At 38.6% G+C, this 13,106-nt stretch overlaps 1 protein-coding gene across 1 annotated transcript in view; it reads right to left on the bottom strand.

The window, feature by feature from the left end:
• Nucleotides 1-13,106, bottom strand: part of LOC146002123 (NAD(P)H oxidoreductase RTN4IP1, mitochondrial) — a 32,102-nt gene that overhangs the window by 16,473 nt on the left and 2,523 nt on the right. Inside the window, exons 2-3 of the mRNA XM_083139842.1 lie at nucleotides 11,366-11,589; nucleotides 4,381-4,578 (exon numbers count right to left, since the gene is read on the bottom strand). Of these exons, the coding sequence (XP_082995968.1) occupies nucleotides 4,381-4,578; nucleotides 11,366-11,589 (422 nt within the window). The remainder of the gene's footprint in view (nucleotides 1-4,380; nucleotides 4,579-11,365; nucleotides 11,590-13,106) is intronic.

Here is a 13,106-nt window from a genome sequence, read left to right on the forward strand (position 1 = left end):
CAAGTGAACATAGTCACAGTGGCGTCGCGTGCGGTTCACATACGGGTGTTCACAATATTTTTTTTATACTCAATGGAGATTTACTCCTCTCCCTTGTAACTTCATCTTCAATTGAAAAAGTAGGTATAACAGTTCAACTTATTTTCAACTATTTCCCACAAAAATCACGCTATATTTGAAGTAATACATTTTTTTATTCAATTAACACCCTTTTAATTACGCAATTTACAATTAGTAATGGTTAGTGCAACCTAATTAGTATAACATGCAATCTCAGGTATGTACAATGCAAGACTACCATACTTCGCAATCTACTTTCTATTACACCGACCATATGTTAACCAACCACATTCATTCAGCATTGAAAGCACGTGCATCGTTAGCGGGACAGAGGGGAGGAAGCGTCCAGTCCAGAAAAAAAATATTTTGTATGTAAGATATTTGGGAATTATACAGAATGACCTCGCCCCGCCCACAATAACTCGGTTGGGATGCTTATGATCAATGTGACATTCCATATGTTCCTTCTTCCCTCGTGTCGTGTTTCGTATTTTCCCTCCTAGCATCATTTTGCCATGGTTCAGAGAGATTGATTTTTGACCATTTAATGCAAGGGTTCTCAAATTTCTTTGCTTCACGGGGCCCTTAGCGTTTCAAGATTTTTCCGCGGCGCCCTGAATGTAGCCCTCTCTAACACTTGCATCAGTCAGTTACTTGTAAGATTGCATGCCTTAAGTTAAAAATTAAACACGTATTTCAAATTCAGAAACATTTCATATGTAAAAATGTACTAAATAAGCACATATTTGAAACATCCATAGCACTGACTAACAATTCAGTGAAAATATTGGAACATTTCGCAGCACCCCTGCGCCCCTCAGGATGCCGCGGCACACTCTTATTATTAACATATTTACCCGTCGTTGCCTTCTAATCGAGGGGTCCTCGGTTCGATACCCGTGGAGGAACTTAGTTATTCGAATCCCACTTAAAACTGTAGGTCCAGTCCCGATTAGTCTTACTGAGCATAAATTGGACTTAAAACACCAAAAAAATCAATCAAACATATTTACCATCCTTGATCTTATGCATTGCACGAAACTAATCGTTCCAGAGGCAGTCTTTTTGTATAGCTATGTGCAAATGGTAACAAACGCCCAGAATGTGTCCTTTGCCCATCCAAGCTTCGAGTGAATTGTTCAATTACAAGAACTGTCCGATGAAAAAAGAATAACAATTCTCTTTTAGATATATTAAAATATTTTTTTAAATGTATCTATTACAAACAAGACTACTTACTGATTTGTCCGAATAAGTGGCCAAAGAACACACTCTAAATATGCACTTTCAATTATACATTTGCACATGAACTCCCTCCTGAAGGATAACCGGCCGAAGCCTATAATTGAGCTCTAGATATTACACAGAAAAAAATAAAATTCTCACTGTGGGTCGAGTAATTGAACGCCACACACCGACGCACAATGCACTTAATAATGATATCAAGAGAAACTAAATTCTACATTATGCTGTCACTTGCCTTTATAGAGGATACAGTTTCTTTAGTAATTTCTGTTGCAACCACTGTGGTGAATTTTACTTGTATTCTACCTCTTGTACAATGTAGAGGTCCGGCTGGTGAGGGCCCATCCTTTTTACTTCAGTTCGTTCTGCTTCGCTCATTCGCGAAAATGGAGTTTCTTTCAAACTCTTAACAGTATTCATAGTGTACAAAACACAACACTACACTACACACACACACACACACGCACGCACGTCTGAAAGCCAATGCACATAAGGTCACCCAACCGCTTGCCAATAGATATCGCGCTCTCCAACAGTCGACACCACTCTAACCGTGTTTTGCCGGTTGCCGCCAAAGAGCATAGGCTTTTTTATTGCCCCGCAAAAGGAAGGGAACTTGACCTTTCCAAAAATAACGTGTCCCTTGCAGGTCTCCCACAGCAACAGTGTTGCCAACAACTGAAACGCAGAAGTTGCTAAATCTTCAACATGCGCTAAAAGTTGCTGAATCAAATTTACAGGTGAAAAATGCAAAATATATTTTTAAAAAGTACTGTAAAGAACAACTTACATCAGGTTTATTCCAACCAATAAATTAAATTTCAATGTTTGTGCGTTTATATGTACATTAAAAAAAATACTTAATTTCAAATGAGAATTTATGCATATTTCATTTTAACTTTCTAACTTCAAAGAAGAAAATATTATGTGTAGCAAAAATGCATCTCTAGTATTCTGAAAGTTATATTTTGTTCTTCACAATAAGCATATTCCTATAACGTAGAGAATAGTAAAAATAATTTACTAACATCAATTAAATTTTTTTACGGTAACAGCTATTTAGGCCTAGGACTCCATACTATTCTGAGTATAGTTACCAGAAAAATGAGCGTTCAATTGATGTAAATGTAGTCGGCACTTTCCTTTGCAATTTAATTCGGTGAGAGTTCTTCTTTTTTTTTTGCATTAAAAACGTCGATTACTAAAAAAAAGTTGCACAGTCTGAATGGCCCTTAGCCGCACATGCGCAAATCATATAAACCTTGAAAGATATGTAACTTCTGCAGACTAGTTTCTAAAGAAAAGTCGCTCGTCACTATTCCGTGAACTTTAGCGCCCACTGGAATTTAAAATCCGCCAGGTTTAGCGACTTCACACTAAAGTTTGCAACTATGTAGTGCAGACCGTCTCGAGTCCCCCTAGGCATTCCATGTATATGCTGCACTCTGGTGCCGAATGCAAGAAGTATTGCCGCTTGAATCCGGGCTCCCAGCACCATATGTTCGCACAGACCAGTGAACACTTCTGCGGTATAGTGGCCAACAGCCCGTTAGCTGCCAGTTCACAACACACAACACAGCAATTGTGTTCATCGCAACCGTGAAACACAGGAGTCAGTGTTACCAACTATCTAAAAAAGTTATCAGACGTGAAAGACGTCAACTCCGAGTAAATTGTGTGTATATATTCGAACATCAAAAAAGTATTTTTTTCAATTAAATATATGTGTGTGTGTGTGCATTTAATATGTACGTAATTTAAAACATATACATGAGTGTTCACGTGCTCATGCGAACATTATCACGCGACGCGCCTGCATAGTCATCATCTCAATGTTAAAATGTAATTTAGTGTATCTGACCAATACATAGCAATATATGAAAATGAATAGATGATTATGGGCTGAAACTACCAGCACTAATTTTATACATATTTGTACGATTGAAATGATATTTGATATTCTATATATTCGAGCAAATCATGCTCGAGCGTGGGAAACTCGATCGAGTTTGAGCGAGCGAAAGTGACTCAATGCAGTACTCTAGTAGAAAACCTTTCTCAGAATATCAGAGCAGGTGCATTTTATTAGTAAGACTTTGATGAAATCAAAACCCTGTGTTTCAAGACTATAAGATCAATTATTTTTCTGTATCTATAAAACAATGCAGTTTTGTTGGCATTTATGTTTCCTTATAAACACAGCCTACAGTTATTTTATTTGATAAGTTTCTTTTCGATATGTAATGGGTGTCCCAATAAGAATGTCGGATTTAATAATGTGAATATATTATTTTATTTTCATGAAATTGCATATCATTACAATGGGTCCATGTTGCCAGTTAAGTTTGAAAAACAATATCTGCTTTATGTGCCCCACGACTTGCTCTGAAGACTCTTACACAGACTTGCTCCCAGATTTGGCTGATGACACATTGAATTTTCTCCTCAAGTTCTGGTAGGGTTCGGGGATTGTTTTCATAAACATACGATTTCACATATCCCCAAAGTAGAGTCTCGTATGTTGTCAGGTCACATGACCTCGCTGGCCAGTTCTGGTTGACGCTGCATGAAAGAACTCGGCCCAAAAATTTGTCATGCAGCAAGGCAATCGTCTTGTGAGAAGTGTGGCAGGTAGCACCATCCTGCTGGAACCACAAGTGTTCAATAGTTACGACATTCAAATAAGACCACAACCATTTCATAACCTGCGGTAACGTTCTCCATTCACTGTCGTGGCATTTCCATCCTCAACAAACACCAAGACAATGGAGCAATTCAAATCTGGCATTCTTGTTGGGACACCCTATGCTAAGGATAACACTAAAAAATATAACTGGAAAAATTCAAGCAAATCAAAAACAACAGTTTTACATACAAAATATTCATAAACATAGAAAATTTACGTGACTATGATGAATTTAATCTTTAACACTTTATATAAATTACAGATAATTGATTCTAATTGCACAATCAATTTAAGTACTGAACAAAATACTCATCCTTTCTTATCAGACATTATGCAAAATATATAATGAAAGAACTGATTGTAGGGAAAATATTTAGTCAATTACAAACCTCAGCACCCCAAGCCTTGAGTAATTGGATAGCAATGTTTCCAACTCCTCCAGAACCACCCAAAACAAGAACTCTCTTCCCTCTTGCTGGCAGAATGCACATATCTCCAAACACTTTTAAGGCACACCATGCTGTCATTGATGCATAAGGGAGTGATGCAGCCTCTGCTGCATTCAGGTTTCTTGGTTTTCTGTCCACCTTTCAAAATTAGGAAACAAAACTCAATTCATCACAAATGGGCTTTTCTATTTAGGCTTCTAACCTGCATTGTATTTTACTACAATAATATTTTTTTTCATTATAAGAGCTATCTTCACTTGCATTATTAAACTATTTGTATCACTGTGTACTAAACTCCAGCACAAATTAAGTCAAAATCCTGATTGACGCCTTTTATTTTGCCTCTGAAAATAACAACTGTTGTCCTGGACACAGTCGCTGGGTTCAGCCTAAAAGGGGGATTATGTCATTTTCCCATTTTTTTGTATCTTGAGTGTAAGGTTGTTACAGCACAAAGCAATTTGCACTTGGAGTGAATGTTCTGATTTCTGGTTAAAGGAACACATTCTTATTAGTAGAGACTGGATTTTAAAGGGAAAAATTTTCCTCTAAAAAAGGCAAAAAAAAAAAGGGAAAATTATTGCCAAAAAAGAGGGAGAAAAGGACTTAAGTTTTTTGCACTCCACTAAAAATACTATTTTAAATGAAAGCACAAAATGTACCATTCATATATAAAAAGAGATACATTAAATTTCATATTAATATATCCCTTTTTATATATGAATGGTGTATATTGTGCTTTCATTTAAAATAATATTTTTAGTGGAGTGCAAAAATAAAAACTATAGTCCGTTTCATTTCCTTTTTTAGAAGGTACAGTACAGCGAATAATCTTACCATCCATTTCGATGAAATATTCCTTGCAACGGCTTACCGCATTCCATAGCTTGCTGCCACTAGTATCTGGCTTCGTCATTTCACTGACACTCAATACTGTCGTCACTGTCACACAGTTCAGTTAAAACTATTCTAAAAAAACAACAAAAGTCTAAATCTAGCAGATAAGTACACTTTCAATCCAACAGGCATGCCGCTTACAATGCATTTGTTTCTGCGTAAGCCCAGATCGAATTGTTTCAACAATCGCTGTAACATGCTCCCAACACTCACGGAGAGAAAGTAAGGTAGAAGGTGCTTGTTCTTTCTTTCCTTTAAACTGCACCAAATATACAATTGTTGAATGTTTTGTTTAGGGAAAATACAGTTGTAAAAATATTTGATATCTTGTCAATAATGGGACAAAGGAACGAACGTGCTTTTTAAAAAGGTAGGAGAAAGGAATGTAGGCTGAAATACTAGCCAATAAAGGGACCAGAAAGGAAAATGTTTTAAAAAAGAAAAAAAGGGAATGTGGGCTGAAAAAGGAAAAAAAGGGAAGCCAAAACCATAAAATCTTGTTGGTGGAAGATAATTATCAACACTGTTGTTATTTATCCCATGATCCGTGTTGAAAAATAAAAAAGGACTTCCCTTTAAAATCCGGTCTCTAATTAGGTTAGACAAGAAATAAAGTGCTTACTTCTTTTCACCAATTTGCATATATAAACTTGGATTTGTACGTTTACTCACTATTTATATTTAAAATAATATATATATTACGTTAGTAATAATATACACTTTGAATGGTGCAGATGGTAACACTGTCAAGTCATCTATGAGGACTCACACTTAAGCTGTAAATGGAAATTCTCATCTGCCAAGCTAGAAGACTTTGAACAGAACACTGTGTTTTTCACAGTGATGTCAGATTGTTGAAATGATCAGGTGTTGTATCAATATCTGAAGGAATGGGAAGATAATCAGCATTCAAATCAACCGAGTAGCTGTATGTAATAGCTTATGGCATGCACAGAGATGCACAAACTACGTTCCCACCAAGATAAATAAATCTGGGAATCACTTGCCACTTGAGTTTCTTTTGAGCATCAGAGAATCTTTGACACTTGATTGCATTTTATGTCACTTTCCTATATCAGTCACATTCATGGCTTCTATGGCATAATTTAGTGACTGTAATCTTCCTGATATGGTTTAAGATCTAACTAACTAACTCTCTAGCCTTCTTAAACCCGAAGGTTCATGGCTGCAGCAACACAGGCCTTCCATCTGTCCCTATCTTGAGCAAGATCTATATACTCTTTTCCATCCCTACCGATTTCCTTTAGGTCCATCTCAACGTTGTCCCTCCATCTTCGTCTTGGCCTTCCTACAGGTCTCTTACCATCAGGTTTCCCAACAAGAACCTTGTAAACTCCTCTTTCCTCTCCCATTCGTGCCACATGGCCTGCCCACCTAAGTCTTCTTGATTTAATTATTCTAATAATATCTGGACATGAATACAAATTATGTAGTTCTAAATTATGTAACCTTCTCCACTCACCTGTCTCCTCATCCCTTTTAGGTCCAAAGATTTTCCTAAGGATCTTATTTTCAAATACTCTCAATTTATGTTCCTCTTTTAATGTAAGGGACCAAGTTTCACACCCATATAATACTACAGGCAAAATTACTGTTTTGTATATTTTAACTTTTAGTTTCTTAGATATTAAACGAGAAGACAAAAGTTTATGAAGAGAGAAGTAACATGCATTTCCTGAATTAAGCCTACTTTTTATTTCCTCTTTAATATAATTTTCATTTGTTAATATTACTCCTAAGTATTTGAATTTGGAAACTGGTTCAAACGAGTTGTTATCAATAATTAGATTTTGATTATTACCTAACACTTGGTTTCGGCCTGTAAGCATATATTTAGTTTTCTCTTTGTTAACTTCCAAACCTATCTCTTTAGCAGTTTTGAAAAATATTTTAGCATTATTCTTAATCGTATTTATATCATCCCCCAGTAAGTCTACATCATCTGCATATGCTAACAACTGAGTCACACCATTTAATTTTAGTCCTTCTTTAGTTTCTTTTACCTTCCTTACAGCATATTCTAATATTAATACATATTCATATGTAGTTTAAGATCTACATAATTTTATTTATTCCAAAACAAAATGGAAAATTTCTTTACCATGTCTTGATTGATATGTGTTTCTTTATTCATATTTTGGAAAATGAGACACACGGTAGTAAAAAAAATAGAGAGAAATGATGTATTCTCTGTATTCTGTACATCATTTTTCTGTATTTATGTGTCTTTATGTTGCTCCTACTCAAATAGGAAAAAAAGGAAAAAAAAAGGGAAGTCAAAACCATGTAATCTTGTTGGTGCCTTCTTTCGGAGGGCTAGTGAAAGTCACATGTGCACCAAGAGCTAAATATTGTACATACAATACCCCCAAATATGCACTAGGGCAAGCCCTGATATACTCTATGTGATCAGAAGTATCAGGACACCCACCTGAAAATGAAGTACAAGTTTAGGCTGCCCTCCATCGGGAATACTGGCAGTCAATACGGCATTGCCCCACACTTAACCATTAAGATAATCTTCACTCTCACAGGCATACTTTCAATCAGGTGGCAGAAGATTTCCTGGGAAATGACAGCCCATTCCTCGTGGAGCACCGAAATGAGAAGAGGTATGGATGTGGGTTGGTGTGGTCTAGCACGAAGTCGGTATTGCAAAACATCCCAGAGATGTTCTATGGGATTCAAATCAGGACTCTGCACAGGCCAGTCCATTAGTGGGACGTTGTTGTCGTGAAACCACTCCCCCACAAGCCCTGCAATATGGATGGGTGCTCGGTCGTGTTGAAAGACACAATGGTCATCCCCGAACTGGTCTTCGACGGTAGGCAGCATGAAAGAGGTTAAAATGTCAACGTACGCTTGTGCTGTGTGACATTGCCACGTAAAGCAACAAAAATGGGACAAGCCCCTTCCAGGAGAAACATGACCACACTGAAACCCCACCACCCCTGAATTTCACTGTTGGCACTATACAGGCTGTAGATGTTGTTCACCAGGCATTCGCGACACCAACACCCTACCATCAGATCGCCACATTGCATACCACGATTCATCACTACACACAATGGTTTTTCATTGTTCTATGGTCCAGTTTCGATGCTCCTTGCACCATGCGAGGTGGCATTTGGAATTTGCCTGTGTGCAGCTGCTCGGCCATGGAAACTAAGTTGCTGTACCTCGTGCCAAACAGTCATGGTGCTTGGACTATATCCTGATGCAGTTCGGAATTCCTGTGTGATGGTGGCGATGGATGATTGACGATTATGCTATACTACCCTCTTCAACACTCAATGGTCTCTGGAGGTCAACATGGGAGGTCGGCCTGCATGGTTTTGTGTTGTACACGTCCCTTCACGTTTTCACTTCACTATAACATCTGAAACAGTGGACCTACGGATGTTTAGGAGGGTGGAAATCTCGTGCACAGACTTCTTACACAAAGTGGCACCCAACCACCTGACCACGTTGAAAGTCCGTGAGTTCCTCAGACTGTCACATACTGCTGTCTCGTGCTGTCTGCAAACTACCGAGATTGCTGACCATGTGTTCAACGTGGTAGATGGCAGTACTATCGCCCTCTATGATAAACACACGTTTTGTGGTGTGTCCAGATACTTTTGATCAAATAGAATATATGTGATATATATGAAGACTATGGTTCAAAAAGAAGATCATGTTTGGGTCCTTGTCACTCTGTTCCAATGCTCAAGCATGGAGGTGCCAAGCCAGCCTCTGGCCTTCCACTGTACCCACAAAAAAACTGTTGTTCGTTTAAAGTGGTATTATCTCAGCCATACAAATACATTACGTTTTACTAATAACATCAGTTGTTGAATTGCACTTAGAATCGGAAAAAGAAGATTTTCTTGGAAAGAACTTGAAATTTTGGTAGCTTTTTCCATCAGTTTCAGCCCCAGTTTTGGGTTCAGAAGTTTCTACTGCTACATTTGCAACTAATTAAATAAGTGTAGCAGCCATTATGTGGACCACTGCTCCTTGTTTTCTAATTTATTTTGCCTTAGGTACGTGTCTATGTAAAATTCAAATGTCTCAGTCATACAATTAAAGACGATGTCAGGAGAGTCGTTTGTACCTAGTCTGGCCATAAATACTGTTACAAAGGTAAAACTGAAAACCAGCAATATGGTGAAAGGTAATTTAATGTGCATAGAGGATGTGAAGTATATATGGTCTGACAACAGTTTGCACCAATCATATTTCAAAATGTCTGCCGTTAGCACGCACACAGGCTCGGAGTCTGGCGGGGCACTCGTCTATTGCAGCACGCACCATCTCCAGAGGAAATGTTGCCACTGCAGCCAGTAAAGAGCGCTTCAATCTGTCAATTGTGGGGTGACTCTTCTTGCAGGCAATATCCTCAAGCACTGCCCACAGTTTGTAATCCAGGGAATTAAGGTCAGGGCTGCTAGAAGGCCAGACAGCAGTGGATATGAAGTCAGGCACATTGTGCTCCAGCAACTCCTAGGTTGATTTCACCTTGTGGGCAGGAGCAGAATCTTGCTGGAAAGTCCATTGGGGCGTTCTGAACAGGGTGGTGGTCAAGTCCTTCACTATAGGCTCCAGCACAGTGTTTTGGTGCACCCGAGCACCGGTTTTCATGCCTTTCTCACAAAAATAAAGACGTGTGGTGCCAGCATAGCACACTCCCCACCACACCATGACTGACGCGGGACGATGGCCTCTCTGGATTTTCGGAACCTTGTCCCTAGCTTCCCGAGATGATGAGGCATACACCTTATCATTTTGCCAATTGAACCTCTCTTCAGTGCTGAACAGTTTCTCATCGGTGAAGAGAATCTGTCCATGCCCATTGTTCGCGTACCGCTGAAGCAGGTGTGCACATTTATCCTTCCTTTGCACCTTCAGACGCGATGTCAGAAAGTGTCCTGTTGACCGTCGGTAAGCTCGAAGACAAAGATCTTACCCGAGTAGCCTGGACATCGTCCGCTTGGAGATGTTTATATCACAGGCCAGCCATCACTGCCTATTTCCGTATGAAATTTCTCCTCAGACACGCCACCACCCTTTTCACAGCTTCTGGAGTTCTTGCACTTCGTAGACAGCCTTCTCTCAGACAATCCTGAATGGACCCAGTATCCAGGAACCGATGGATTGTGCGGAACACAAACACGCGACTGATTATCAGTTTTTTAAGCATGTTGAAAATTTCACTCGCTGGTTTTCCAACTCTGTGTAGCACTATCACTGCTACCCGGTTCTCGTTCTCACCCCATTCAATTTTGCCTGTCTGGGTTACGTGTCTCCCTTTCTACAGCAGCACTCACAATAAGGCATTGCACATTCCACCACCAGGTTCGTTCATTCGACTCACAACAGACAGTGTTGCAGCCTCTGAAACTTTGTAACAGTATTTATGGCCAGACTAGGTATGTGGGGATGGTGGTAACCCTGCATGCAACCAGTCTGCATGATTTACTACCATTCCAGAAAAAAAAAACACTACTAGAGAACTAAATAAACTGCTCCTTCAGCTAAATCGAACATTTTCTGTGTGGTATTTGTGGCAATGTTAAATCTGATGTTAAATACTTTTCTGGTCTCCCAGTATCTCATGGTCTTTGCAATAATACTACACCACACTTTTAAGGAGACTTATTATTCTGGAAATATGGAAAATTCAAAATATTAATTTCTTTCATACTAGTAGGGTGCTAGATAAATATAGAAATAAATATGTAAAGCAAAGCTCTAGTAAGTTGACATAGATGTGGTGTGAACAAAAAATATCGGTTGCAATTTTCAAGCACCGACAGTGGTTGTATTTAAAATTCAGGAAAGTGTGTACTGTGCATCAGAGAGAGAAATAAAAACTTTAAAACACCAAAAATGTTGTGAAACAATGTACTTTTCCCTCACCACTTCCAATGCTAATTGATCTTTTTGATGGTTTGTTATACTGAAACAAATTTGAATAGAAAAATGGGAAACAAATATTCCATAAAAGTAATGGTTAAAAACTTACACAAGACTCTCGAGCAAGCACATACTGAGCATGAGCACCTTGTTGATATGGTTCGACCACTCCATAAACAGTATCACCAACATTTAGCCTGGATCCCACTCCATGTCCTTTCTCAACAATTTCACCACAGAAATCCCGGCCCAATATCAATGGGAATTCAACATCAATTGTCCTACATGCTTGTACCTGACGAATTGTGTTCAGAAACACTGACCCATAACCATCTGAAACAAAGAAGATAATATAATATCAGTGTAAAACTAACAATTATATATCAATTTAATTACAATGCTTGGTTTTTTGTTGTCTAACTTATTGAAAAGGCAGTATATTTGATTTTCAATGGAGAATAACACCTGGGTCTTCAGCATTCTATGCCATGCTCTTTCACTTTGTTACAAAGACAACACCTGACTTAAATCTGTGTTGGTAAGGTAAGGGAAGTTGAAATGTACTGAAATTCAGTGGTTATGCAGTGTTGCAACCTTCTTCATCGAAAAATACCTACTTTCGTGTTACTGATTTTGTATTTTTTTTTTCAGGTTCGAAAACCCCACGAACCATGCACAGATAGCCCAACGAACCATTCCTAAATAGCCCCACGAACCATGCACGGCAAGGTTAGGCAAACATAGTTAAAATTGTCGGTAAATATGCGATATCGCCCGGACGGATTTCTTCAAATTTACAGGAGAAAGTACTTACTGAAATGAGTTTCTTTAGCATTCTGGGCGTTCTTGGAGGTATTTTCTTTCACGGGAAACTAAAAACTTCGTATTTGAATGCTGCCGAACAAGAATTAATCACTTTTTACGTAAGAAACTTGCATTGCGTGCCATATTATGCCGTTGTTTCCATTGTGTGCGTGAAGATGGCGAGAGCGTCAAAAGTCACACCGTCTTGTCAGGGTTTACAAACGTGCATTTTTTTACGAGAATTTTGTTTTCTTTTTCTTTTTTAACTATGCTTACCTAACCTAACCTTGCCAGAAATGGTTTTTGGGGATATCGTGAATGGTTTTTGGGGCTAACGTGAATGGTTTTTGGGGCTATCGTGAATGTTTTTTGGGGCTATCTGGCAATGGTTTGTGGGGCTATCGTGAATGGTTTTTTGGGGCTATCCATCAGTGGTTTGTGATGACATAATGAACACGAAAGTAGGTATTTTTCGGTCAAGAAGGTTGAAACACTGCATACCCACTCCAAAATAACAAGCACGGCGCGATGATCCATGACGAGTGCATGCCATATTGTCTGTTACCCAAGCGGAACAAGGAAGAAAAATAATCACTCGTAATATGAAAAGTTGACACTATTTTATGGAAAAAGGCATAACTTCACCTTAAAGAATGTTCCGCAATGCAGAAAAGGTAAATACCAGTGGTAAAATGAAGGAAATAAATGAGTTAAAGGTGTCCGGGCGTTATCGCATATTTACCAAAGGTAAAAATTTACTATCCTTCGGACACCTCTAATTTTTTTGTTTTGTCAATTTTTGACATTCGTACTTACGTATCTGCTTCGCGGAACATTCCTTCACATTACCAGTACGTCTTTCTGATAGGCCTTTTCACTTGCCTGAGACAAACTAACCTAACCACGTGCCAATGGTTCGCAATTATTTCCAATTTCTGGATCCTGATACTAACACGACATCAAATTTTAACTATGTTTCCTAACCTAATAGAACTAACCTAACCACGTGCCAATGGTTCGCAATTATTTCCAATTTCTAGATCCTG

This window comes from Lepisma saccharinum, chromosome 18 (assembly GCF_977018435.1).
Source record: "Lepisma saccharinum chromosome 18, izLepSacc3.1, whole genome shotgun sequence".
Taxonomy (NCBI): domain Eukaryota; kingdom Metazoa; phylum Arthropoda; class Insecta; order Zygentoma; family Lepismatidae; genus Lepisma; species Lepisma saccharinum.